Source organism: Hylobates moloch, unplaced genomic scaffold (assembly GCF_009828535.3).
Source record: "Hylobates moloch isolate HMO894 unplaced genomic scaffold, HMol_V3 SCAFFOLD_1, whole genome shotgun sequence".
Taxonomy (NCBI): domain Eukaryota; kingdom Metazoa; phylum Chordata; class Mammalia; order Primates; family Hylobatidae; genus Hylobates; species Hylobates moloch.
In genome coordinates, this window is record NW_026652276.1 from 23,371,286 (window position 1) to 23,399,220 (window position 27,935).

General features: G+C 40.7%; 1 protein-coding gene across 1 annotated transcript in view; it reads left to right on the forward strand.

Annotated features, from left to right (window-relative positions):
• Positions 1–27,935, forward strand: part of USP37 (ubiquitin specific peptidase 37) — a 116,656-nt gene that overhangs the window by 60,662 nt on the left and 28,059 nt on the right. The window contains exons 12-17 of the mRNA XM_032754507.2: positions 10,008–10,139; positions 10,309–10,432; positions 12,207–12,397; positions 19,924–20,041; positions 23,214–23,293; positions 27,014–27,178. Coding sequence (XP_032610398.1) covers positions 10,008–10,139; positions 10,309–10,432; positions 12,207–12,397; positions 19,924–20,041; positions 23,214–23,293; positions 27,014–27,178 — 810 coding nt within the window. The remainder of the gene's footprint in view (positions 1–10,007; positions 10,140–10,308; positions 10,433–12,206; positions 12,398–19,923; positions 20,042–23,213; positions 23,294–27,013; positions 27,179–27,935) is intronic.

Sequence of the window (27,935 nt, forward strand, 5' to 3'; positions counted from 1 at the left end):
TTATAGTACCTATACCCATCTCTAGAAATACATCTTTCCTCTTTTTTAGACTTCTTCCAGGAATTAGTTTAGTATTTCAAGCAGTGTAAGTACTCAGGACTAAGGACTCCTTTAAAAAAAGAAAAAGAAAAAAAAAACTGAGTAGAAAACTACCAGGTCTAAAGGATAATGGAGACTGGCTAATTGCAATGTTCCTCACAAATCCTCCAAGAAAAAACATAAGATTAATGAGGAGTACAAAGAAAAGCACACATAATCTATGCTTCAGCATTGCTAGGAGACGGTACCACCACCTTTAAGTTACCTGCTTCAGAACAGAAGCAAACCAAATTCCTTCAGTGTTCCTGTTTTCTACTGCTTAAGCCTGTGGGTGCTGAGGGTTAGGGACAGGAGCCTAAGGGATTCCATGAAAAATAATTTATAGGAGTGGAAGACTTAGATGAAGCACTGAAGAAAATCACTCCCAGAAAGATAAAATCCAGTAATAAGTAGCAAAATACTGAATCTGGATCTTGGTAGTTTGCAGAACTAGTCATAGGGAAGAGGCTTGAATGTCAGTGGTACCAGAATAACAGCCTCAAAGAATCATTACTTATAGGGAAGAATTAGCCAAGTTTGGAAACTTGATTTAGAAGCCAGAGAAGAAAATTAAGGATCATGTCAAAATGAAAGGGAAACAAGACGTGCCAACCTCTCTTTTTTCCCCTCCCTCCACCACCATCATTCTCTTCCATTTAAGAAACTATACTTTGCTAAACTAAGTGCGTCACTTAAGCCCTATTCACAAAATGAATAGGAATGTAAAAAAGCAGGCCACTTCCATAAAAAAATGACTATAAGAAAAAAACAGAAGCATGAATCAAAATATTTCAGCCAGTGAAAATTCTGCCCCCTAGAACAAACCATGAAGTAAACTGTTTACAGTGGGTAGACGCTAAATAGAATTAAGGCCAAGCGCTGTGGCTCACACCTGTAATCCCAGCACTTTGAGGGGCCGAGGCAGGCAGATCACTTGAGGTCAAGAGTTCGAGACTAGCCTGGCCAACATGGTGAAACCCTGTCTGTACTAAAAATACAAAAATTAGCTGGGCATGGTGGCACATACTAGTAATCCCAGCTACTTGGGAGGCTGAGGAGGGAGTATCACTTGAACCAGGGAGGCAGAGTGCAGTGAGCCGAGATTGCACCACTGTACTCCAGCCTAGACAACTGTGAGACTCCATCTCAAAAAAAAAAAAAATGAAATAAATAAATAAATAAATATAATTGAATACCTTGAAAGAAGCACTTGAAAGTATGAAAAAGTAACATGAATAAAAATCCAGGCACCGCTCACACCTGTAAACCTAGCACTGGGGGGCCAAGGCAGGCAGATCACTTGAGGTCAGGAGTTCAATACCAACCTGGCCAACATGATGAACCCAGTCTCTACTAAAAATACAAAAAAATTAGCTGGATGTGGTGGTGGTGCCTGTAATCCCAGCTATTCGGGAGGCTGAGGCAGGAGAATTGCTTGAACCCAAGAGGCAGAGGTTGCAGTGAGCTGAGATTGCGCCACTGCACTCCAGCCTGGGCGACAGAGCAAAACTCCATCTCAAAAAGAAAAAAAAAAATTCAAACTAAGAATCACAATGGCCAAGCAAGAATAAATGAAATGACAAATGCTTGAACTCAGAAAAGATGGAGAAGAAAAGATATATTGAAAATGAAGTTTTAAATTAAAGATACCCAAGTGAAAATAATTTCAAATGAAAATGGGCTTTAAAAAGATAGGCCGGGGAAAAAAAGATGGAAAAAAAAAAAAAGTATAAAAAGCCAGAAAGGGCCGGGCGTGGTGGCTCACCCCTGTAATCCCAGCACTTTGGGAGGTGCGTGGATCACCTGAGGTCAGGAGTCCGAGACCAACCTGACCAGTATGGTGAAACCCCATCTCTACTAAAAATACAAAAATTAGCCAGGCATGGTGGCGTGTGCCCGTAATCCCAGCTACTCAGGAGGCTGAGGCAGGAGAATTTCTTGAACCCAGGAGGCGGAGGTTGCAGTGAGCTGAGATCGCGCCACCGCACTCCAGCCTGAGTGACAGAATGACACTCCATCTCAAAAAAAAAAAAAAAAGCCAGAAAGAAGGTAGTTGAACTAGAAAAAAGGCAAAGAATACACCCATATTACATATAATTAGTGTCCCGGAAGAAGAAGATTAAAGCATTGAGACAGAAGTAGTGTTAAAAACTATAATCCCGCTGGGCATGGTGACTCATGCCTGTTATACCAGCACTTTGGGAGGCAGAGATGGGTAGATCTCTTGAGCCCAGGAATTCGAGACCAATCTGGGCAACATAGTGAAACCCCATCTCTACAAATAGTAGAAAAATTAGCTGGGCTTGGTGGCGTGCACCTATGGTCCCAGATACTCAGGGGACTGAGGCAGGAGGATTGCTTGAGCCCAGGAGGTCCAGGCTGCAGTGAGCCATGATAGTCCACTGCACTCCAGCCTGGGTGACAGAGAGCAAGACCTTGTCTCAAAAAAAAAAAACAACAAAACAACTATAATCCAAGAAAACTTCACTGAAATAAAAGTCTTGAATCTATATATTGAAAGAGCTTTCCAGGTATCTGGAAAATTGACCTAGAATAATCAAAACATATCTTAGTACAACTATTAGACTTTAAAGACAAGGAAAAATCCTCAGTTCCTGAATCAAAAAGATGAAGTAACTTACAAGGGCAACAGAAATAGTCTGGCATCAGACTTCTCAAAGTCATCATGCAAAGCAGGATAACACTAACATCATTTTCAAGAAACTCGATGAAAGGAGGTGTGAAACAAAGATTTCATGCCAAGCCAAGATGTCAAATATGCAAGCTAGAGAAAAAACGTTTGGAGTATAAGAACTTGGAATACTATACACACATTTGCTCTTCCTGAGGACTCTACAGAAAATGAGCTTCATGCATCCAAGAGTAACTGGAGAAACACTGACAAAAACGTAAATGATGAACATTTCATATATTCAGTTATAGAACTGAGACAAACAATGGTGAGAATACATATAAAAGAATGATATATAAACATTATGTCAGCTGGGCATGATGGCTAACACCTGTAATCCCAGCAGTTTGAGAGTCTAAGGCAGGCAGATCACTTGAGCTCAGGAGTTCAAGACCAGCCTGGAAAACACAGAAAAACCACATCTCTACAAAAAATACAAAAAAAATTTAGCTGAGTGTGGTTGTGCACACCTGTAGTTCCATCTGCTTGGGAGGCTGAGGTGGGAAGATTGCTTGAGCCTGGGAGGTTGAGGCCACAGTGAACCGTGGTCACACCACTGCACTCTAGCTTGAGTGACAAAATGAGACACTATTTCCCCCCAAATTTTTTTTTCTGATAAAGTAGTAAGATTGCAACTAAAAGAAAATGGGCTAAGAGAAAGAAGGAAGAAAATAATGTAGTTGACTGTTTCATAAAGTAATAGGTATGAGTCAAAGGATACCATTTAAAATGAATAGGCTGAGTGCAATGGCTCACGCCTGTAATCCCAACACTTTGGGAGGCCAAGTTGGAGGGATCACTTGAGCTTGAGAGTTCAAGACCAGCCTGGGCAACATAGTAAGACCCTGTCTCTACAAAAATAAATAAATAAAATGGGCAAGCTAGGCCAGGCACAGTGGCCCACATCTGTAATCCTAGCACTTTGGGAGGCCGAAATGGGAGGATCACTTGAGGCTAGGAATTCAAGACCAGCCTGGGCCACATAGCAAGACCCTCTCTGTACAAATAATAAAATAAAAAATTAGCCCAACATGGTGGTACACATCTTCAATCCCAGCTACTAGGGAGACTGAGGCCGGAGGATTGCTTGAGCCCAGGAGTTTAAAGTTACAGTGATCCATGATCGTGCCACTGCACTGCAGCCTAAGTGACAGAGCAAGACCTTGTCTCTAACATAAAATAATAAAATGGACAGGCTAGATGGTTTTAAAAATTTATGATAAAGGAGTTAACAGCAATATAAAAAGTCTAAAACTGTCTCATAAAGCAAAACTGAACTCTGTGCTGCATTACTAGAAATATATGTAGAACAGTAATTCAAAAAGTATTATAATAAAGGGAAAGAGAGATTATTTAATGGAAACAATAAGAAATCAGAGGCTGCAGTCCTGATACCCAATAAAGCAGAACTTAGGGCAGAATTTTGTATATTAGGCCAGAAGTCTGTATATTTTTCCTTCCAGTTCTGTCAGTTTTTACTTTATGTATTTTATAGCTTTGTTTTTGACACATACACATTTAGGATTATATTACTTAAATCTTAATGAATTGACCTCCCTATTGTTATGAAATGCCCCTTTTTATCCCTGATAATATTTTTCTGAAGTCTGCTGTCTTATATTAATAGTGACTCCACATTTTTGTGATTAGATCATCCAGTCTAAATTGATGATTGAAGTATTTAGACCATTAATATTTTTCACAATTATGGGTAAGGCTGAGTTTAAGTCTACCATCTTGCTAATTGTCTTCTATTTGTTCCATCTGTACTTGGTTACTTTTTTCTCTTTCTTTCCTTCATGTTCATTTTATCTCCATTATTGCTTCCTACGCCACATCATTTATACTGTTATCATACATTTTACTGCTTTTTCTTTTTCTTTTTTTTTTCTTTTTTGAGATGGAGTTTTGCTCTCGTTGCCCAGGCTGGAGTGCAATGGCCCAATCTCGGCTCACTGCAGCCTCCGCCTCCCGGGTTCAAGCAATTCTCCTGCCTCAGCCTCCAGAGTAGCTGGGATTATAGGCATGTGCTACCACGCCCTGCTAATTTTGTATTTTTAGTAGAGACGGAGTTTCTCCATATTGATCAGGCTGGTCTCGAGCTCCCGACCTCAGGTGATCTGCCCGCCTCGGCCTCCCAAAGTGCTGGGATTACAGGCGTGAGCCACCGCGCCCAGCCCGTTTTACTTCTATGTATGTTATACATCCCACAATACGTAGTTACGACTTTTTTACAGCCTTACTAATTCACGTACCATGTAGTTACCTATTTAAAGTGTATTATTTGGTGTTACTGTTTTAAACAGTCCAGTGTATTTAAAGAAATTAAAAGATGAGACAAATGTATTTTGTATTTTCCCACATGATTTCACATTTTAAGTGCTCTTTATTCTTATGCGTAGATCCGAGTTTCTATCTGGTATCATTTTTCCTTCTGCGTGAAAAATGTCGCTTTAACATTTCTTACAGTGCATGTCTCTTGGCAGCAAGTATTCTCAGATTTTGTTTGTCAGAAAAAGGATTTTGCTTTTAATTTTGAAAGATATTTCCATTGGATCTAGAAATCTAGCTTATATAGAACTCTAACTTGATAATGTGTTTCTTTCAGTATTTTAAAAGATATCTTTTCTTTGTCTTCTTTTTTGTATAATTTCTGACTAGAAGCCTATGGTCTTAATCTTGTTTTAGTCTTAACTTTACAATTATGTACTTTGTTTCCCTAGTTCTTGCGTATTCAAAATTTTTTCTCTAGCTTGGATATTTGAAAAATAGTTTGGCCGGATGTAAAATCCTTGGGTCATGCTTTCTTTCCTTGGGTTTCTTATAATGTGACTTTACTGTTACCTTGCTTTGTATTTGCTTTTCAGAAATAAGATGCCAGTGTAATTCTTCTGCCCTTGTAAGTGATTTAATCTTCCTCCCTGAAGGCACTGAGACAGTTTTTCTCTGACTGCTTTTCAAGATTTTCTCTTCGTTGCTAATTTTTAGCAGTTTTATTTTGATGGGCTTTATTTTGATTTGTGTTTATCTCACTTGGGATTTGTTGAGCTTCTTGGATCTGTGGGTTTCTAGTTTTTATCAGATTTTGAACGTTTTTATCTTGATTTTTTCAGATTTTTTTTCTGACTCTTCTCTGGATTCCAGTTATATTTGATATAAATATAATTGTATTTGATATCGTCCCAGAGGTTTAGTGGGAATCTATTCTGTTGCTGTCTTTTCAAGTTCAGATATTTCCTTCTACAGTGTGTAATATGCTATTAATCCCATCAAGTGAAATTTTCATTTTAAATATTGTGATTTTCATCTGTAGAAGTTTAATTTGAGTCTTTAAAAAATCTTTCACTTCTCTCATTATGTTTATGATTTCCTTTCCATTCTTGATCATGTAGAGCATATTTTAAGTAGTTGTTTCAATATTCTTGTCTGCAGTGGTTTTGATTGTTTTGAGACTCCTGTGTAAGTTCTTCTTTTTCATTTCTATTTTTTTTTCTTCTTTCTCAGCTGTGTGATCTGCTTAAGTTCTTTTTGAATATAGAGTATCCTTTACTCTAAGGCTAATTTGCTTCCTTTCCTAAAGCATAGTTCCTTTGGGGTGTCTGTTAACGCTCTGTGAATTCATCTAGGTCTCTCTACTCTGACTGGTGTAAATTCAAACTGGTGGAATTTTAGTCCCTGTGTGAGTTCTGGGAGTTGTTTGGCCAATAGCTCCATAGTAAACATTCTTTTCCTTGAAGTTGTTCTTGATTAGTGTCAAGAAGACTGAGTTTCACTCTGCATACACAGGTTGGTATTCAGCCAAATATTCAAGCAGACTGCTATGCAGGTTTCTGGAGCTTTTCCTTTGCTCAGTTCCCTCCTCTCAAGTACTCTGTCCCAGAAATCTCAGCAACCTCAGCTTTTTGAACTTGTTTCTCTCAGCTCAACTTGGTAAGATTTCTGGGCTCTGTTTGGGTGCTCCCTGAATTGCAGTTCACAAATTGCCTCCAGACAGAAAATCTGGGTAATAGTAGGGCTCACATCATTTATTTTCCTTCTCTTATGGATCACCGTTTTGTGCTGCCTATTGTCTAGTATCTGAAAATAGCTGTTTTCTCTATTTTGTCCAGGTTTCTCATTGTTTATAGTAGGAAGGTAATTCCAGACTCTCATACTTCCTCATAGGCAGAAGCAGAAGCAGTAGTTCTTTCAGGTACTCAAAATTGACATCACGCATGGACAACACAGGAATATCATGTATTCCTGGATGTGATGCCCTTAGAAGGATACAGAATCCACCAGACATGTGGCTCACACCTATAATCTCAGCACTTTGGGAGGTCAAGGCAGGTAGATTGCTTGAGCCCAGGAGTTCAAAACCAGCCTGGGTAATGTGACAAAATTCTGTCTCTACAAAAAAATACAAAATTAGCCTGGCATGGTGGTGCGCATTTGTAGCCCCAGCTACTCAGGAAGCTGAGGTGGGAGGATCATCTGAGTCCGGGGGGATCGAGGCTGCAGGGAGCCAAGATTGTGCCACTGTGCTCCAGCCTGGGCAACAGAATGAGAACCTCTCAAAAAAAAAAAAAAAAAAAAAAGATTGGACGTGAGGGTGATCTGACTGTGACATCTGTCACCCCATTGTTCACCAGGGTTGATTTGGCTGATCTGACTGGCTAGGCGGGTATCCCCTTCCTCCCTCACCACTCCATGTGTGTCTGTCCCAAACCTGCGTGTTCAGTCAAAGAGGACAACCATCCCCAATAGAGGAGGACTGGTCTTCAGTCAAGGGTATACGAGTAGCTGCACTCCCCTGCTAGAACCTCCAAAGAAGCTCTCAAAAAAAAAAAAAACAAAAAGGATGACATGGTATCACTGTTTGCTCATGTGCTCTTCCAGTTTGGGCTGAATCTCAGGAAATAGCAAACCCAGTATGAGGGACGTTCTACTAAAAATAAGGCTAGGTCAGGTGAGGTGCCTCACACCTGTAATCCCAGCACTCTGGGAGACCGAGGCAGGTGAATCACTTGAGGTCAGGAGTTCGAGACCAGCCTGGCCAACATGGGGAAACACCGTCTCTATTAAAAATACAGGCTGGGCGTGGTGGCTCATGCCTGTAATCCCAACACTTTGGGAGGCAAAGGCGGGCAGATCACTTGAGGTCAGGAGTTCAAGACAAACCTGGTCAACATGATGAAACCTCTACTAAAAATAGAAAAAAATTAGCCAGGCCTGGTGGTGCACACCTGTAATCCCAGCTACTCAGGAGGCTTAGGCAGGAGAATTGCTTGAACCTGGGAGACGGAAGTTGCAATAAGCCGAGATTACAACACTGCACTCCAGCCTGGGCAACAGAGCAAGACTCTGTCTCAAAAAAAATAAATAAATGAATACAAACATTAGCTGTGTGTGGTGGCACACGCCTGTCACCCTAGTTATTTGGGAGGCTGAGGCATGAGACTTGCTTGAACCTGGGAGGCAGAGGTTGTAGTGAACTGAGATCACGCCACTACACTCCAGCCTGGGCAACAGAGCAAGACTCTGTCTAAAAAAAAAAAAAAAAAAAAAAAAAAAAAACGAAAAAAACAGGCTGGGTGCAGTGGCTCACGCCTGTAATTCCAACACTTTGGGAGGCCGAGGAAGGAGGATTGCTTGAGCCCTGGAGTTCAATACCAGCCTAGGCAACATAGTGAGATCCGTCTCTACAAAAATTAAAAAATTACCCAGGCATAGTGGCACACATTGTAGTGGGGAAGCTGAGGTGGGAGGATTGCTCAAGCCTGGTAGGTTGAGGCTGCAGTAAGTCATCATCACACCACTGCACTCCAGCCAGGACAACAGAGCAAGACCCTGTCTCAAAAACAGAAATAAAACAAAACAACCCAGGGTAGGGAGAACTGTATTCTTCAAAAATGTCTGTGTCATGTAAGAGAAAGCTGAGGACTTACTCCAGATTAAAGAAAACTAAAGAGACATGAAAACAGCATGTGATCCTGGACTGAATCTTGTACCTAAGTGAGGGAAAAAAAAGCCATAAAGAACCTTCTTGGGTCTATTGACAAAATTGAATTAAGGAACGTATATTAGATAGAATATTGTATCAGTGTTAAATTTACTGATGCTGATAATTGTACTCTGGTTATTTATAAGAATGGTCTTATGAAATACACACGAAAGTATTTAGAACTAAAGGGGTTTAATAAATGCAACTTACTCTGAAATGGTTTCAGAAAAATATATAGAGATAGAGGGATATTAAGTGATGAAGTGCATATTACAGAAGTATAACAGTTGGTGAATCCAGGTAAAGATTTTTGCATCTTTTCTGGAAGTCTAAATTTATTTATAAATTAAAAGGTTTTTTGGTGGTGGTTGTTTTTTTTTTTTGGAAATGAAGTCTCGCTGCCGCCCAGGCTGGAGTGCAGTGGCGCGATCTCGGCTCACTGCAGGCTCCGCCCCCCAGGGTTCACGCCATTCTCCTGCCTCAGCCTCCCAAGTAGCTGGGACTACAGGTGCCCGCCACTTTGCCCGGCTAATTTTTTGTATTTTTAGTAGAGACGGGGTTTCACCGTGTTAACCAAGATGGTCTCGATCTCCTGACCTCATGATCCGCCCGCCTCGGCCTCGCAAAGTGCTGGGATTACAGGCGTGAGCCACCGCGCCCGGCCGTTTTTTTTTTTTTTAAAAAAAAACATAGTCTTGCTCTGTTGCCCAGGCTTGAGTTGCAGTGGCGTGATCTCGGCTCACTGCAACTTCCGCCTCCTGGGTTCAAGCGATTCTCCTGCCTCAGCCTTCTAGTAGCTGCAATTACAGGCGCATACCACCATGCGTGGCTAATTTTCGTGTTTTTAGTAGAGACATTGTTCCACTGTATTGGCCAGGCTGGTCTCAAACTACTGACCTCAAGTGATCTGCCTGCCTCGGCCTCCCAAAGTGCTTGGATTACAGGCGTGAGCCACTGTGCCTGGCCTATTATTATAATGTCATAATACAGTGGTTCTCAAAGTAGAGTCCCCAGACCAGCAGCATCAACATGATCTAGTAACTTGTTAGAAATGGACATTTTTGTGCCTTCTTTTTTTGGACACATTTGTGTCCAAACCTACTGAATCAGAAACCTTGGGGTTAGGGTCCAGTCGTATGTAGTTTAACAAGCCCTCCAGGTGATTCTGAAACATAAAGTGGAGAACTCCTACTATACTGAACATACTTTAGGAATTCCTGTTGCCTTCTAAAGTACTATTTCTTTAATTTTCAGCTTCTCCAATTTGGGAAATACCTGCTATATGAATGCTATTCTACAATCTCTATTTTCACTCCAGTCATTTGCAAATGACTTGCTTAAACAAGGTATCCCATGGAAGAAAATTCCACTCAATGCACTTATCAGGTAATCATTATGTACTGTACTTATTGAGTAACCTTTTACTTCATTGATTATAGAATAATGGAATTTTAGACACTCAAAAATTTTCTGTGCCATTTTTAGTAATTATTCTTTAAAATATCATGCCATGTCATGTAAAACGTGCTAACTTTGTGTTTTTTTGTTTTACCAGACGCTTTGCACACTTGCTTGTTAAAAAAGATATCTGTAATTCAGAGACCAAAAAGGATTTACTCAAGAAGGTTAAAAATGCCATTTCAGCCACAGCAGAGAGATTCTCTGGTTATATGCAGAATGTGAGTATTAATTGTTTTAAAACGTTTCAGATGCCTGACACGGTGGCTCACATCTGTAATCCCAGCACTTTGAGAGGCCTAGGTGGCAGGTCACCTGAGGTCACTGAGGTCAGGAGTTTGAGACCAGCCTGGCCAACATGGCGAAACTCTGTCTCTACTAAAAATACAAAAATTAGCTAGGCGTGGTGGCATGCGCCTGTAATCCCAGCTACTCGGGAGGCTGAGGCAGGAGAATTGCTTGAACCCAGGAGGCAGAGGTTGTAGTGAGCCAAGATCATACCACTGCACTATAGCCTGGGTGACACAGCAAGACTCCATCTCAAAAAATAAATAAATAAGTATTTATAAAAATAAATAAAATAGGCCAGGTGCGGTGGCTTACGCCTGTAATCCCAGCACTTTGGAAGGCCACAGTGGGTGGATCACGAGGTCAGGAGTTTGAGACCAGCCTGGCCAACATGGTGAAACCCTGTCCCTACTAAAGATTTAAAAAAATTAGCCGGGCATGGTGGCACATGCCTGTAATCCCAGCCACTCGGGAACCTGAGGCAGGAGAATCTCTTGAACCCGGGAGGCAGAGGTCGCAGTGAGCTGAGATCGCACTATTGCACTCCAACCTGGGCTACAGGGCGAGACTCTGTCTCAAAAAAATAAATAACATGTAAGAAATCATGGAAATTGACATGATTTTAGTGTGTTTCTTTATTTTCAAATGAGATTTGTGTATGTGTGTTCATTATAGATTGAAAAACCTGAGGAGAGGCTAGGTGCAGTAGCTCATACCTGTAATCCCAGCACTTTGAGAGGCCGAGGCAGGTGGATCACCTGAGGTCAGGAGTTCCAGACCAGCCTGACTGATGAGGTGAAACCCCATCTCTACTAAAAATACCAAAAAATTAGCCAGGCGTGATGTCGCATGTCTGTAATCCCAGCTACTTGGGAGGTTGATGCAGAATAATCGGTTGAACCCTGGAGGCAGAGGTTGCAGTGAGCCGAGATTGTGCCATTGTACTCCAGGCATATGACGAGCAAAAATCCATCTCAAAGAAAGAAAGAAAGAAAGAAAAACCTAAGGAATTGTAGTAAGATTAAATGTGACTCTTCTGTGTATTGTACCATATTTTAATATATAAATTTGATTTACCAGTGCAAGGACCTGGGCTGTGTTACCTGCGAAAATTGCCTCTTTTAACAAATTGAGGAGTTACTCATTGATTCATGCCAGTGCAACTGATAAAATTATTAAGAATATATAATCTGTCATTTGTTTTTATTCACAAAATATGCAGCCCCCCAAATTCTTATAAGAATAAACCTGACATTGTTCACATATGTCATTGATTTCCAAGGGTTTTCACTGTATAAATTATAATGTTAATAAGCTATTATTTTTTGTTTTGTTTTTTGTTGTTGGTTTTTATTGTTTTCTTTTGAGACGGAATCTTGCTCTGTCACCCAAACTGGAATATAATGGTGCAGTCTTGGCTCACTGTAACCTCTGCCTCCCGGGTTCAAGCAATTTTTCTGCCTCAGCCTCCCAAGTAGCTGGGATTACAGGGACTGCCACCACACCTGGCTAATTTTTGTATTTTTAATAAAGATTGCATTTCACCATGTTGGCCAGGCTGGTCTCGAACTCCTGACCTCAAGTGATCCGCCTGCCTCAGCCTTCCAGAGTGCTGGAATTACAGGTATGAGGCACAACACCCAGCCTCAGTAAGCTATTGTGACAAGAAATGTTTTTATCTGATTAAGGATATTGTTGTCTTATTAGGATGCTCATGAATTTTTAAGTCAGTGTTTGGACCAGCTGAAAGAAGATATGGAAAAATTAAATAAAACTTGGAAGACTGAACCTGTTTCTGGAGAAGAAAATTCACCAGATATTTCAGCTACCAGAGTATACACTTGCCCTGTTATTAGTAATTTGGAGTTTGAGGTTCAGCACTCCATCATTTGTAAAGCGTAAGTAGTGTCTAAGAAATGATTTCCCCTTTTTACTTCTTTATGGCAAGTGATTAAAACTCTCCTATGACATACCAAATGCCATGAATTCTTTTCTGTTTTTAAGACAGGATCTCACACAGTCGCCTAGGCTCTTGGGTGCAGTGGCACAACCCCAGCTCATTGCAGCCTAGATCTCCTGGGATCAAGTGATCCTCCTACCTCAGCCTCCCGAGTAATGAATTTTTATCTCATCTTCCTTTCTACGTCATAGGGGAAATATAAACCAACAGATTATATCAAACCTTTTTTTTCAAAGTCTTTATCTTTCTATAGAAATGCTTGGGCTGGACACAGTGGCTCATGCCTGTAATCCCAACACTTTGGGAGGATGAGGTGGGCAGATAGTTTGAGCCCAGGAGTTCAAGACCAGCCTGGGCAACATGGGAAAACCCCATCTCTACAAAATATATAAAAATTAGGCAGGCGTGGTGATGCACACCTATAATCCCAGCTACTTGGAAGGCTGAAGTGGGAGGATTGCTTGAACACTGCAAGTTGAGGCTGCAGTTAAGCCATGATGACGCCACCGCACTCCAGCTTGGGCAACAAAGCAAGACCCTATCTCAAAAAACAAAACAAAAATGCGTGGTGGAGTGAGAACTGAGGAAAATTTAAATACTCTATTATACACTTTAGTATTGCCTAACACTTAATTTTAATCTATAGTTTTATTTTTTTCATTCTACATCTTTTCCAGTGTAGAATATTGGTTTGTTTGGGAATACTTGTTTTTCTTTGTCACTGAAAAAAAACACACCTTAAAGGACGAGTTAATGGGTGCAGGAAATCAACATGGCACATGGATACATATGTAACAAACCTGCACATTGTCACATTGTGCACATGTACCCTAAAACCCTAAAGTATAATAAAAAAGAAAAAAAAAACAAAAAAAAAAACACACCTTATTACTTGCTTTTTCAGTTGAACCCCAAATTATTTTTACTAAAAATATATTTTTTTAACAAAATAGATCTGAATTTGAATTATTTTTACCTTTTGCAATGTTTTTCGACCATATTTACAGTAATTATCCAGACTTTCTACATTAAATTAATTTCCATACTTATCAGGACTTCTATAGCCTGCACATCACTTTAAAATATTTTACTTTGACTAATATTCCAGTCATCTGTAGTACATCTCTGAATAGATTTTTTTCAGATAGAATGTAATTCTTCACAGTCTCTATATAAGAGAGAATTATTTCTATGACTTTCACACATGACTTAATGCAGAATTATTGACTCACGTAGTCTTTACCCATCAATGTATTAAGTATACTGCCCTATCATATCCTGTTACTCTGTGCGACTCATAAGAAACCTGACTTTGTGGGAATTTTTTTCTTTTTCTTCCTGAAAATCTGTGGTATTCTTTATTTTTGAAATTCACAGTTTCACTAGTTTACATCTAGTTATTAACACTTTTTGTTACTTTTGCCTTAATATGGTAGAGCCTTTTCATCTGAAGCTTTGGGATTTTCTCCAGCTCCAGAAAACTATTCTCTAAATACTGCTTCTCTTCCAGTAGTAAATACTACTGGAATTTTCTTCAGAAATATTCAAAATCCATATTGGTTCTCCAATTTTCTGTCCTCCATATCTATTTTTCTCAGGCTGCTCAAAATGATAGTGTTCACTGACATCTTTTCTAGCTATAACATTCTAGCATTTTTAACCAGAATTTTAATAAAGACAGTTTTGCATCAGTAGTCTGTGATACTGCTTGCTTTCATTCATGACTTCATCAGTCTTTTCCCCCTGGTAGATAAATGGTTTTCTAAAGAAAACATCCGGATCTTGCAAGTATGGTTCAGCTTATAAAAGCTGGAGAGTCCAACAGCAGTTAATAATATAATAGCCATTTATCTCTTCCTTCTAATGCACCTTCCAGACAAAATTTGTGCAAGTCAAAGTGAGAGGCAAAGTTTTCAGTTATTATTTCATTGAACTGTGGGAGTACCATTCAAATTTTTTTATAGGAAAATTTAAGTTGCCTCAGTTGAAAATGACCACAGGCAGTCCACCAGCTCTCTCAGTCAGGTCTGGGGAGCTGGACAGTGAGATCATTCAGGCAACCCAGAAGAAAGCAGGCCATATCAGGCTGGGCATGGTGGCTCCCGCCTGTAATCCCAGCACTTTGGGAGGTCAAGGTGGGTGGATCACCTGAGGTCAGGAGTTCGAGACCAGCCTGGCCAACATGGCAAAACCCCATCTTCACTAAAAATACAAAAATTAGCCAGGCGTGGTGGTGCACACCTGTAGTCCCAGCTACTAGGGAGGCTGAGGCAGGACAATTGCTTTAACCTGGGAGGAGGTGGTTATAGTAAGCTGAGATTATGCCACTGCACTCTAGCCTGGGTGACAGAGCAAGACTCCATCTCAAAAAAAGAAAGAAGGCCATATCAGAGTAGTGGCTTCTACAGTGTGCCAGTGGTGTTAGGCACTCTAATTGTACAGCACCCAGATGTTGGATATGCAGTTGAGGTATATGCATCAATGCAATGGGTCATGGGATATAGGCACACCAGGTGGCTAGACCGGGCAGGATGTGCCAGCTGGGTGGGGATAGGGTTCTGTTGCTTCATTAGTGATTTTATTTAGGACAATTCTCTAACACAAAGTAGTTTGTGGCTGAAGGAAGATTCCACACACATTACACTTTGGATTGTAATTTTGTGTGTCTGTCCTCTGCCCCATCTTGCTATAGGTTTGGCCAGTTTGGCAAATGTACTTTTTTTAAAAAAAAACCATTACAGTTTAAACTGACTGCTTTTTAATTAATATAAGGCAATTCAGTGTATTAATAATATATTCTTGAATATGGGGGAAAAAATTTTTTTTTTTTTTTTTAAGACAGAGTCGTGCTCCGTCACCCAGGCTGGAGTGCAGTGGCGCAGTCATAGCTTACTGTAGCCTGCTAACTCCTGAACTTAAGCAGTCCTTCCCACCTCAGCATCTAGAGTAGCCAGGACTACGAGCACATGCCACCACACCCAGCTAATTTTTAAATTTTTTCTAGAGATAGGCTCTCACTATGTTGCCCAGGCTAGTCTTGAACTGGCCTCAAGCAACCCTCCCACCTTGGCCTCCCAAATTGCTGGAGTTTACAGGCGTAAGCCACTGTGCCCAGCTTTGTATTTCTTTTTCTCAAACCTGACATCTCATATGTCTGCAAGTCCTTTCAGCTCTACCTTGGAAATACATCCAGAATGTGACCTCTTTTTACCACTTTCATTGCCACTACCCTACACCAAACCACTGTCATCTCTTGTTTGAATTGTTGCAGTGTCTTTTAAATTAGTTACCATGTTTCTGCAGTCTGTTTTAAACACATAAGCCAAAGGAATCCATTTAAAGTGGAAGTTAGTTCACATTAGCCTTCTGCTTATAAAATTTAAAAGCCTGTGACTTGTATAACCTCATGTAATCTGCCTCAGCACTCCTACCCCCATCTCTCTTAACTCTCTGACTTCATCTTCTGTCACACTTTTCCCTTGCTCATTCTGTTTTAACGAAATGAGCTTCCTTGCTTTTGTTCAAAAACACCAGGATCATAGTGCCTTAGAGTCTTTGCACTTAATATTTCCTCTATTTTGAATTCTCTTTCCCAAAATTCTCTTATTTTTATTTTTACTTAATTGCTGATTTATTTCTGAGACAGGGTGTTGCCTTGTCACCCAGGCTAGAGTGCAGTGGCTCAATCACAGCTCACTGCAACCTCAACTTCCCTGGCTCAAGCAATCCTCCCGTCGCAGCCTCCTGAATAGCTGGGACTACAGGTGCACACCACCATGCCTGGCTAATTTTTTTGATTTTTTGTAGAGATCAGGTTTTCCAATGTTGCCTAGGCTGGTCTGAAACTTGTGGGCTCAAGCCAACTTCCCACTTCAGCCTCCCAAAATGCTGGGATTACAGGCACTAGCCCCCACACCTGGCCCCCATATTCTCATTTAGATAGTGCCCTCACTTTTCCAGATCTTTACATAAAGGCCATTTGTTCAGTGATGTGTTTTCTTGCCACGCTATCAGATACTCTGCTCTGATCTTTCATTTCCCTCTTCCCTACTATGTATTTCCTCTTTACATGTATCACTATCTAACATACTGTATGTTTTACTAGTGTCGATTTCATTGTCTCTCCCAGTATAATGATGGCTTCATGAGAGGAGGTATTTTTGCCTTGGTTTATTCACTGCTATCACCCCAGTGCCTAGAACATTTTCTGGCATATAGGAGGCCCTATTAGGTTTTCAGTGCTGTGTAAGAAATTGCTTCAAACATATTAGCTTAAAACAACACCCATTTATTCATCCCAGCTCTGTAGGTCGGAAAACTAAGCACAGTATGGCTGAGTTCTCAGCTCAGAGTATCATAAGGCTGGAATAAAGGTATTACTGCCTGTGCTCTCATCTGGAGCCCAGGTTCCTCTTCTGTCTCATTAAGGTCGTGGGTAGAATTCAGATCCTATGGTTATAGGACTGAGATCCTCATTTTCTTGCTAGCTGTCCACTGGAACCACTCATTTCCTAAAGGCTGACTATAGATCCTTGCCACATGGCCCCCTCATAGGCACTTCACAACAGTGCTGTTTGCTTTTTTCCAGGCTAGCAGGAAGTATACATCTTTCTGACTTCAGACTTCTCTTTCTGTCCTCTAGACCCAGATTTGAAGGGCTCATATGGGCGGAGCATGGTGGCTCATGCCTGTAATCCCAGCACTTTGGGAGGCTGAGGCAAGAGGATCACTTGAATCTAGGTGTTTGAGACCAACCCTGACAACATAGTGATATCCTCTTCTCTACAAAAAGTTTAAAAATAGCCAGACATGGTGGTGCACACCTGTAGTCCCAGCTATTTGGGAGGCTAAGGTGAGAGGATTGCTTGAGCCTGGGAGGTCGAGGCTGCAGTGAGCCGTGGTCATGCCACTGCTCTCCAGCCTGGACAACAGAGCAAGAGCCTATCTCAAAAACAAACAAACAGAAGGGCTCATGATTGGATCTGACCCATTCAGATAATCTCCTTTTTGATTCATTCAAAGTTAAGATTAGTATCCTTAATTATGTCTGCAAAATTCCTTTGGGCCAGGTAAAATAACATCATCATAGGTGTGGTAGCTCATCATTATCACAGGTTGGTTATATCCACACTCAAAGGGGACAGAAATATACAAAGTCAAGGGTCACCTTAGAATTCTGCCTTTTAGAGAGGCACTCAGTAAATGTTTGTTGAATCAAAGACAAATATACTCTTATGTTTTCATAAGATAGTCTTTAGCTGAAACAGTAGGGAATTAGGGTAGAAATATGAATATTACCTAAAGTACTGATAAGACAAAATGAAAAACAGTCAGCTAAAACTATTTAAAAGAAATTTGCTTCTAGGTAAATTGAATATGGTGTTTTAATTTCTGAGCTCATGTTTTAAAATTCTATAAAAAATGTTTGATAACTAAATCATTCTGCTGCCTAATAGAAGTAACCACATACGCACATAAAGAACATGTAGATTATTTATTTATTTATTTATTTATTTATTTATTTATTTATTTATTTATTTATTTAGAGATGGAGTCTTAGTCGCCCAGGCTGGAGTGCAGTGGAGCGATCTCGGCTCACTTCGAGCTCCGCCTCCTGGGTTCACACCATTCTCCTGCCTCAGTCTCCCTCCCGACTACAGGTGCCCGCCACCATGCCCGGCTAATTTTTTCTATTTTTAGCAGAGACGGGGTTTCACTGTGTTAGCCAGGATGGTCTTGATTTCCTGATCTCGTGATCCGTCCATCTCAGCCTCCCAAAGTGCTGGGATTACAGGCGTGAGCCATTGTGCCTGGCCAATAACATGTAGAATTTTTAAAGCAGCATTACTTATATAGCCAACAACTGGAAACAACCTAAATGCTCATCAGTACTAACATGGATAATTGTAGAATATTCATACAGATTAAAGCTATACAACAATGAAAATGCAGTAGAGTCATGCGCAGCAGGCATAGTTAAATATTACAATCATGCTGAACAAAAAAGAGAGGCCAACTAAAAGAAAACATATTGCATAATCCCATTATAAAAGGTTCAAAAACAGGCAGAACATCTATAGTGTTGGAAGTCAGAATAATAGTTGTCTTTTGGGACCATGTGTGGTGGCTCACACCTGTAATCCCAGCATTTTGGGAGGCCAAGGCGGGCAGATCACGAGGTCAGGAGTTCAAGACTGGCCTGGCTAACATGGTGAAACCCCATCTCTACTAAAATACTAAAAATTAGCCAGGCGTGGTGGTGTGCGCCTGTAATCCCAGCTACTTGGGAGGCTGAGGTAGCAATTGCTTGAAACCGGGAGGCACAGGTTGCAGTGAGCCGAGATCGTGCCATTGCACTCCAGCTTGGGCAACAAAAGCAAAACTCTGCCTCAAAAAAATAAAAAATAGTTATTTTGGGGGAGAAGGAAGGAGGGTAGTGACTGGAAAAGGATATGTGCAAGGGGGCTTCTAGGGAGTTGATGGTGTTGTTCTGTTTCTTTTTTGTTGTTGTTTTTCTTTTTTTTTTGAGACAGAGTATCTCTCTGTTGCCCAGGCTGGAGTGCAGTGGCGTGATCTCAGCTCACTGCAACCTCCGCCTCCCGTGTTCAAGTGATTCTCCTGCCTCAGCCTCCCAAGTAGCTGAGATTACAGGCGCCCACCACCTTGCCTGGCTAATTTTTGTATTTTTTGTATAGACAAGGTTTCACCATGTTGGCCAGGCTGGTCTCAAACTCCGGACCTCAGGTAATCCACCCACCTTGGCCTCCCAAAGTGCTGGGATTATAGGCACCAGCCACCACACCTGGCCCTGTTTCTTGATTTGAGTGGTGATGAATGTGTTAACTGATAATTTATCAAGCTGTATACCTGCGACAGGTTCACTTTTGTATGTTATGTTATACTTTAGTTTTTTAAAGTTTGGGGGTTTCTTATATAAAGTTTAAAAATTGGCCGGGCGTGGTGGCTCACGCCTGTAATCCCAGTGCTTTGGGAGGCTGAGGCGGTAGGATCACCTGAGGTCGGGAGTTCGAGACCAGCCTAACCAACATGGAGAAACCCCATCTCTACTAAAAATACAAAATTAGCCGGGCATGGTGGCGCATGCCTGTAATCCCAGCTACTTGCGAGGCTGAGGCAGGAGAATTGTTTGAACCCGGGAGGCAGAGGTTGCAGTGAGCTGAGATCACACCCTTGTACTCCAGCCTGGGTGACAAGAGCGAAACTGCATCTCACGAAAAGAAAAAAGATTTAAATAAAGTACTTAAATATTTGCAATTGAGGTTTTATCTGTGTTAATTTAATAAGGGTCAAAGTAAGCATGAAAAAGTCTTAAATGTATATAGTTCTTATGCCTGGTGATAGTGTGTCAGTACCATAAGTTCTGTGGAAGAACAGTTTCTCAGGTATATTTGTATTTCTTGTGTATTGGTCTAAATGCTTATATGTCTCATTTTATTCTTACAGATGTGGAGAGATTATCCCCAAAAGAGAACAGTTTAATGACCTCTCTATTGACCTTCCTCGTAGGAAAAAACCACTCCCTCCTCGTTCAATTCAAGATTCTCTTGATCTTTTCTTTAGGGTAAATAATATCTTTTGTATTTTCACATAACTAAATTTTGTATCATTGATAGTTGTATTTGAAGTTGGTTTCTTCAAGGCAAAGTTTCTTTTCTTTTCTTTTTTTTCTTTTCTTTTTTTTTTTTTTTTTTTTTTGGAGACAGAGTCTCACTTTGTCACCCTGGCTATAGTGCAGTTGCATAATCTCAGCTCACTGCAACCTCTGCCCCCAGGTTCAGATGGTCCTCCCACCTCAGCCTCCCCAAGTAGCTGGATCATGCCACCATGTCTGGCGAATTTTTGTATTTTTGGTAGAGTCGTGGTTTCATCATGTTGGCCAGGCTGGTCTCGAACTCCTGACCTTAAGTAATCTGCCCACCTTGGCCTCCCAAAGTCCTGGGATTACAGGTTGTGAGCCACCACACCTGGTTTTGGCAGAGTTTCAACAAAATTATTCTTGGGGAAAACAGATGAGAAGTTTTTATAAATTATTATTATTTTTAAAAGCTTGATAAATCTAATTATAACTCATTGAAAAAGAAAATTGCTTAAATAGATTATAAATTTAACTCAATAGCAAGCATTTAGACAATCTTAGAAATAGTTTGTTGGCCAGGCGCAGTGGCTAACACCTGATTACAGGTATATCCCAGCACTTTGGGAGGCCAAGGCAGGTGGATCACAAGGTCAAGAGATCAAGATCATCCTGGCCAACCTGGTGAAACCTGGTCTCTACTAAAAATACAAAAAATAACTGGGTATGGTGGCGTGTGCCTGTAGTCCCAGCTAGTCAGGAGGCTGAGGCAGGAAAATCGCTTGAACCTGGGAGTGGGAGGTTGCAGTGAGCCAAGATCACGCCACTGCACTCCAGTCTGGCGACAGAACGAGACTCTGTCTCAAAAAAAAAAAAAAAAAAGTAGTTTGTTATTTGTAAACAAATATTAAAGTATTTGAAGTAACATATTCTAAAATTTGGTAACATGAAATTAGAACTGTAGATACCATGTAAGTTGGTATCCTAAGATCTGCAGAATAAGAAAATATTCTGCTGGACACAGTGGCTCACGCCTGTAATCCTAGCACTTTGGGAGGCCAAGCGGGCAGATCACGAGGTCAGGAGATCGAGACCATCCTGGCTAACACGGTGAAACCCCATCTCTACTAAAAATACAAAAAAATTAGCCGGGCGAGGTGGCGGGTGCCTGTAGTCCCAGCTACGCGGCAAGCTGAGGCAGGAGAATGGCGTGAACCCCAGGGGGCGGAGCCTGCAGTGAGCTGACAGCGCCACTGCACTCCAGCCTGGGTGAAAGAGTGAGACTCCTTCTCAAAAAAAGAAAGAAAATATTCTTTGATTTTTCTTAGGTTGTATGTACCCTATTAGAAACAGGAAAGAGGAATCATGTTTATCCAAAGCTATAGATACATATTTGTGTCTGTGATATACCGTTACAGATATTGAGAAAGTTTCTGGGGCATAATCAGACTGTTGTTATAGCAGTCCTTATAACTAGTGGAAATTTGCAAGAATCCCCCTTGATCTGTCTAGTAGTGGTCCTTGTTGTGTTGTAGCAAATTGGCAGGATTGTCCTCCTAAGGTATAAAAAATAAAAATAAGGCCGGGCGCGGTGGCTAATGCCTGTAATCCCAGCACTTTGGGAGGCTGAGGCGGGAGGATCACGAGGTCAGGAGATCGAGACCATCCTGGCTAACACGGTGAAACCCTGTCTCTACTAGAAATACAAAAAAATTAGCCTCACACCTGTAATCCCAGCACTTTGGGAGGCTGAGACAGGCAGATCACGAGGTCAGGAGATTGAAACCATCCTGGCTAACACGGTGAAACCCCGTCTCTACTAAAAATACAAAAAATTAGCTGGGTGCGGTGGCAGGCGCCTGTAGTCCCAGCTACTCGGGAGGCTGAGGCAGGAGAATGGCGTGAACCTGGGAGGTGGAGCTTGCAGTGAGCCGAGGTCGCGCCACTGCACTCCAGCCTGGGCGACAGAGCGAGACTCCGTCTCAAAAAAGAAAAAAAATTAGCTGGGCGTGGTGGTGGGCACCTGTAGTCCCAGCTACCCGGGAGGCTGAGGCAGGAGAATGGCGTGAACCTGGGAGGTGGAGCTTGAAGTGAGCCGAGATCGCGCCACTGCACTCCAGCCTGGGCGACAGAGCAAGGCTCTGTCTCAAAAAATAAAAATAAAAAAAATAAAAAATCTGACTGGGTGCGGTGGCTCCCACCTGTAATCCCAACACTTTGTGAGGCCAAGGGAGGCCAATCACCTGAAGTCAGGAGTTCAATACCAGCCTGGCCCAACACAGCAAAACCCTGCTTCTACTAAAAATGCAAAAGTTAGCCAGGTATGGTGGCACATGCCTGTAGTCCCAGCTACTCGGGAAGCTGAGGCACGGGAATCACTTGAACCCTGGAGGTGGAGGTTGCAGTGAGCTGAGATCACGCCCCTCCCTCCCACCCAGTTGCCTGGGTGACAGAGCAAGGGCTCTGTGTCAAAACAAACAAACAAAAAAATCTGTTTATTAAATGGTGAACATTGAGCTCTACCCAAAGATAAATACTCTGCTTTTCTTTTAGTCATTTTTAAACTATTCTTGTTATTATCATAGACTTTGAAGATTTTCCTATGTATTTTTACCCCCATTTTTTAAGGATTTCTTGTTTCAGTGTTCTCTAGGTAATGGTATTCACCCCAACCTTTCATCCTTTTAAAGCAGTTGTTCTTAGTGGGCTGTCACGAGAAGATTGAGTTCCATTATGCGAAAGGGGTAGCGTTACACCTAACAGACAAGAAATTCTACCTAACCTAAAGGTGATCTTATCTCTGCTATGGCCATATGTTAAAATCTGGATATACTCTTGGTAGTGGTTCATATGTGTCCATGGGGAAAAGGCTGAAAAGGCTAAGAATCTTTTATTTTAGAGTCTAGTTACTATCATAAATTTAGATATTTTCTTGGTGAAAAAGGAAATTAGAAATTCTGAAGTGGGGCATGATATTATAGGTATATTTTGAGGATTGGATCTTAATTTGGTAGGGCTCCTGGTTCTAGACACAGAATTTTTAAAACTAGTTCAGAGTTGTCATTCCACTAATGGAACTAATAAAACTAGGGCAAATTATTTGCATTTAAGATACTAATGCTGATTCACCTTCATGCTTTATTTTTCCTTCTTCTTATAGGCTGAAGAACTGGAGTATTCTTGTGAGAAGTGTGGTGGGAAGTGTGCTCTTGTCAGGCACAAATTTAACAGGCTTCCTAGGTAAATTTTTTTTTTTGCTATGGACTAAAGAATTCCCAGGTACATTTAATTGCTTTTCAATTTTTCTTTTTAAAGTTCATACAAATATTACTGAATAAATGAAGGTTACCAGAATGGATTGGTAAAGAGGGTCAGGAAAGCTGAAATGTGCAGAGTGTAGAGGGTGGAGAGCTAGAATGCTCTTGCATAAGAAAGGTGACCAGGTGTGATAGCTCACGCCTGTAATCCTAGCACTTTGGGAGGCTGAGGTAGGAGGATCACTTGAGTCCAGGAGTTCAAGACCAGCCTGGGTAACATAGGGAAACCCCAGCTCTACAAAAGGAAGAAATATATATTTAAAGAAAGGAGGAAAGGAAGGAAAAGGGTTTGAAATATTGAAGAGAAAAAGGGTCTTGAGAGTTCCAAGAAAATGGCAACAGAGGATACAGCTGCTGAGACTTTGGAATAATTATAAGAACTAGCTAGTCAATTTTTAATTCAGTAATGTGTAATATTCAGTTGCCCTGTGTTGTGCTATAGTCTTTTTCTGTTATCCCATACTTTCAGTAAAAACCTGCTATAGACACATACACACATGTACATAAGAATAAAATAGGGAGTAATTTTTTGCAGTTTGTGCATTCCTTCATTCTAAGGATCTTATAAATTAGTAAATTTCCTGTAATCATAAGATAAATTTTCTGATATAGGAATGAAATTAACTTATATTGTATCTGCTCTGTATAAACATAAAACTGAAGTAGTTACAAAAAATTATTATGTGGTTACAGGACAGCTTTTAGTTCTTTCCAAGAATAGATCACAAACACCAAGGTTATTATTAACATTAAGTATTTATGTAGCACTTTGCCTACAGAGTGCTTTACTTTCTTTTATTAGCTTCAGTATTCTGTCAGTAAGTGTGGAATTTCTGGAACCTAGTCCCTAGAGACTAGTTCTTTTACATTTCATAATCTACTCCTTTCTAGAAAATGGGAGTTCGTTTTTTTTTTTTTTGGTTGTTTGTTGTTGTTGTTGTTGTTTTGATACAGAGTCTTGCTCTGTCCCCCAGGCTAGAGTGCAGTGGCACGATCTCAGCTCACTGCAACCTCTGCCTTACGGGTTCAAGCGATTCTCCTGCCTCAGCCTCCCGAGTAGCTGGGATTACAGGTGTATGCCACCACACCTGGCTAATTTTTGTATTTTTAGTAGAGACGGGGTTTCACCATGTTGACCAGGTTGGTCTTGAACTCCTGACCTCAGGTGATCCACCCACCTCAGCCTCCCAAAGTGCTGGGATTATAGGCATAAGCCACCATGCTGATCCAAGGAAGTTGGTTTTAAAGAAATGACTTTATAAAGACTGGGTGTGGTGGTTCACGCCTGTAATCTCAACATTTTGGAAAGCCAAGGTGGAAGGATTGCTTGAGACCAGGAGTTTGAGACCAGCCTGGGCAACATGGTGAGACCCCCATCTCTACAAAAAATGTTGTGTTTTTTGTTTTTTTTCAAACAGAGTCTCGTTCTGTTGCCCAGGCTGGAATGCGGTGGCATGATCTCGGCTCACTGCAACCCTCGCCTCCTGGGTTCAGGTGATTCTCCTGCCTCAGCCTCCTGAGTAGCTGGGATTACAGGAACGCGCCACCACACCTGGCTAATTTTTGTGTTTTTGGTAGAGACACGGTCGCGCCATGTTGGCCAGGCTGGTCTCAAACTCCTGACCTCAGGTGATGTGGCCGCCTCGGCCTCCCAAAGTGTGTAAATCATAGCAGTATTATTATATTGACTTAAGAGACTTATATTTTTGACTTAAGAGAATTTGTTCTTTTCCTATTTGTGAGTGGTTTGAGGCCAGGAAGGTGGGAGGAAGAATCTTAAAGCAAAGAATTGGTTGTTACCAGCTGTCACTAAGGAAACCATGTGTACAGTTAAAAAGACTAGTTTTGACCTCACATGCTGGATGTCTTTTCTCTTTCTCATTCTCTTGCTATTTGGTTTTTCAAGTGGGGGGAAAAAAATGCTAAGGGGAATTTTTCTTCTTGTTTTTCTTTCTTTTTTTTTTTTTTTTTCCCTGGTAGATCACTTGCGTTAAAGGTTAATTTATTCCAGACTTATGTGATAGAAGCTTCTGTTTGTCAAATGCTAATATTAGTCTTGTTCTACTTTTGTTCAATTTAATATTCAAAGCCACTCTTTAAATCCTAATGATTAGTCTTGTTCTACTTTTGTTCAGTTTAATATTCAAAGCCACTCTTATTCTTGAAGGGCCTGATACCATTATCAAATCTGTTCACAAAGTTGGGCCTCATCTTTGAAGATCAATGATTTTGACTATCATTTTCCTGTTTTATATTACCTTTTTTTCCCCCCTTTTACTGCTCCGTGCATAGCAGGGCTACACTATAGGCAGTGTGTCCAGAGTAGCCTCATATTACCTTTTATTTTGGTTAGGTTATTTGAAATTCTAGTTAAAATATTTAATTTTGGGCCAGGCGCAGTGGCTCACGCTTGTAATCCCAGCACTTTGGGAGGCCGAGGCGGGCGGATCACGAGATCAGGAGATCGAGACCACGGTGAAACCCCGTCTCTACTAAAAATACAAAAAATTAGCCGGGTGTGGTGGCTGGCGCCTGTAGTCGCAGCTACTCAGAGAGGCTGAGGCAAGAGAATGGCGTGAACCCGGGAGGCGGAGCTTGCAGTGAGCCGAGATTGCGCCACTGCACTCCAGCCTGGGCGACAGAGCGAGACTCCGTCTCAAAAAAAATAAAAAAGAAAAAAAGAAAAAATATATTTAATTTTGACATTGGTTTCACATCAGCTATGTCCTTGTATTCTCTCAAATTGTAATTTGAAGATCCTGAGTTCTAGCATGCTTTTAAAAAGTACAATCCATAACTTCAGTTTGCAAGTTTGCAAATTTTTGTTTGTGGCTTCCGTGATGAAGGCATATATGGTAAGAAACAGTTTTTTATAGATCATTTTTGTGTGTGTGCCTAGAACTGAAGTTTATTCCCATAAGATTTTTGAAATTCAATTTTTAAAGTGTTCTTGTGGGTTGAGAAATATATTTAATCCATCAAGCAGAGATCGTGTTCTGTATGAGAAGTGAAAAGGTTACCACAATTTTAACCATAAAGAATTCAGTGCTTCTAAAGAGCTAAAAGCCTTTTCAGACCCACAGATCAGATTTGGCTTGCAAATTTTTGTAAAGCTTTTTTCTAGACGGGGAAAAGTTTCCTCCTTAGCTTTCTACAGAGAAAGTACTTCTGAAAATAAAAGAATAATTCTCATCAAAAATCGTCTTGAAGTAATTAATGTTTACCATCAAATACAAGAGCTATGTAACATTTTAATAGACATTATTTTACTAGTAGTGGTTATATGAAACCTATTGCTTTTTAAACTATGTAACAGTGAAGTAAATAATTTAAGGATTTAACCCAATATCAGTGCCAAATTTAACATTCTTGTCTGCTATATTTTATTTATTTGTGTTTTTTCTAGGAACATTATAAGTATTTTACCCAAACCACAGTAATCCACCATTATTTGTATGCTTATTACCTAGCCCAATGCCTGGCACCTAACAGGTATTCAGTAAATATTCTTTGATGTGTCTTTGGTTTGGCCAAACGGATTTTTTAAATCAAAAGTCGTCTAACATAGAGTGATCTCTTTTACTGTAAGAAAGATACATGTATTATGTGTGAATTAGTAAGGTTGTCATCTCCTGTTTTTCAGGGTCCTCATTCTCCATTTGAAACGATATAGCTTCAATGTGGCTCTCTCGCTTAACAATAAGATTGGGCAGCAAGTCATCATTCCAAGATACCTGACCCTCTCATCTCATTGCACTGAAAACACAAAACCACCTTTTACCCTTGGTTGGAGTGCACATATGGCAATGTAAGTCCTTGAGAGACTATGTCTTTACATTCCCTTTTGAAATAGAAAGGCTTTAGTATCTAATCAAAAGAATGACTGAATTACATAATATGACTCCAAGGTAAAATCAGATCAATGGCCAGATGCAGTGGCTCATGCCTGTAATCCCAGCACTTTGGGAGGCTGAGGCAGGAGAATCGCTTAAGCCTAGGAGTTTGAAACCACCAATGGCAACAGAGCATGACCTCATCTCTACAAAAAATAAAATAATAAAGCCAGCATGGTGGCACACACCTGTAGTCCCAGCTACTCGAGGCTGAGATGGGAGGATTGCTGGAGCCTGGGAGATGAAGGCTGCAGTGAATGGTGATCAGAGCAAGACCCTATCTCAAAAAAAAAAAAGGAAAAGAAGAAATCAGACCAAGAAGGAGATTTTAATTTTGCTTTACTTTGTTTTAGTGTTAAATCACTGCCTGAAGTAATTGAAGAAAATGCTTAAAATTTTTCCAAAGTTATTAGTTGCTTTTCATAGTGAGGTACTTTTTTAGGAAGTGCTCTTTTTAGACTGCTAGAAGACAGTTTGATATACTTTTTGAATATGAATCAAACTTAGGTGATAATAAGAGTCACCTAGAGACTAAAAATACTGATTTTTGTGTTTTTTCCCTGGAGGTTCTGTTTCAGTAGGTCTGAGATAGGTGCTTAGGAATCAATATTTTTAGCAAATGCCTCAGTTGACTCTTCAGGACATGCAGATGTGAGAAACCCTATACTCAAT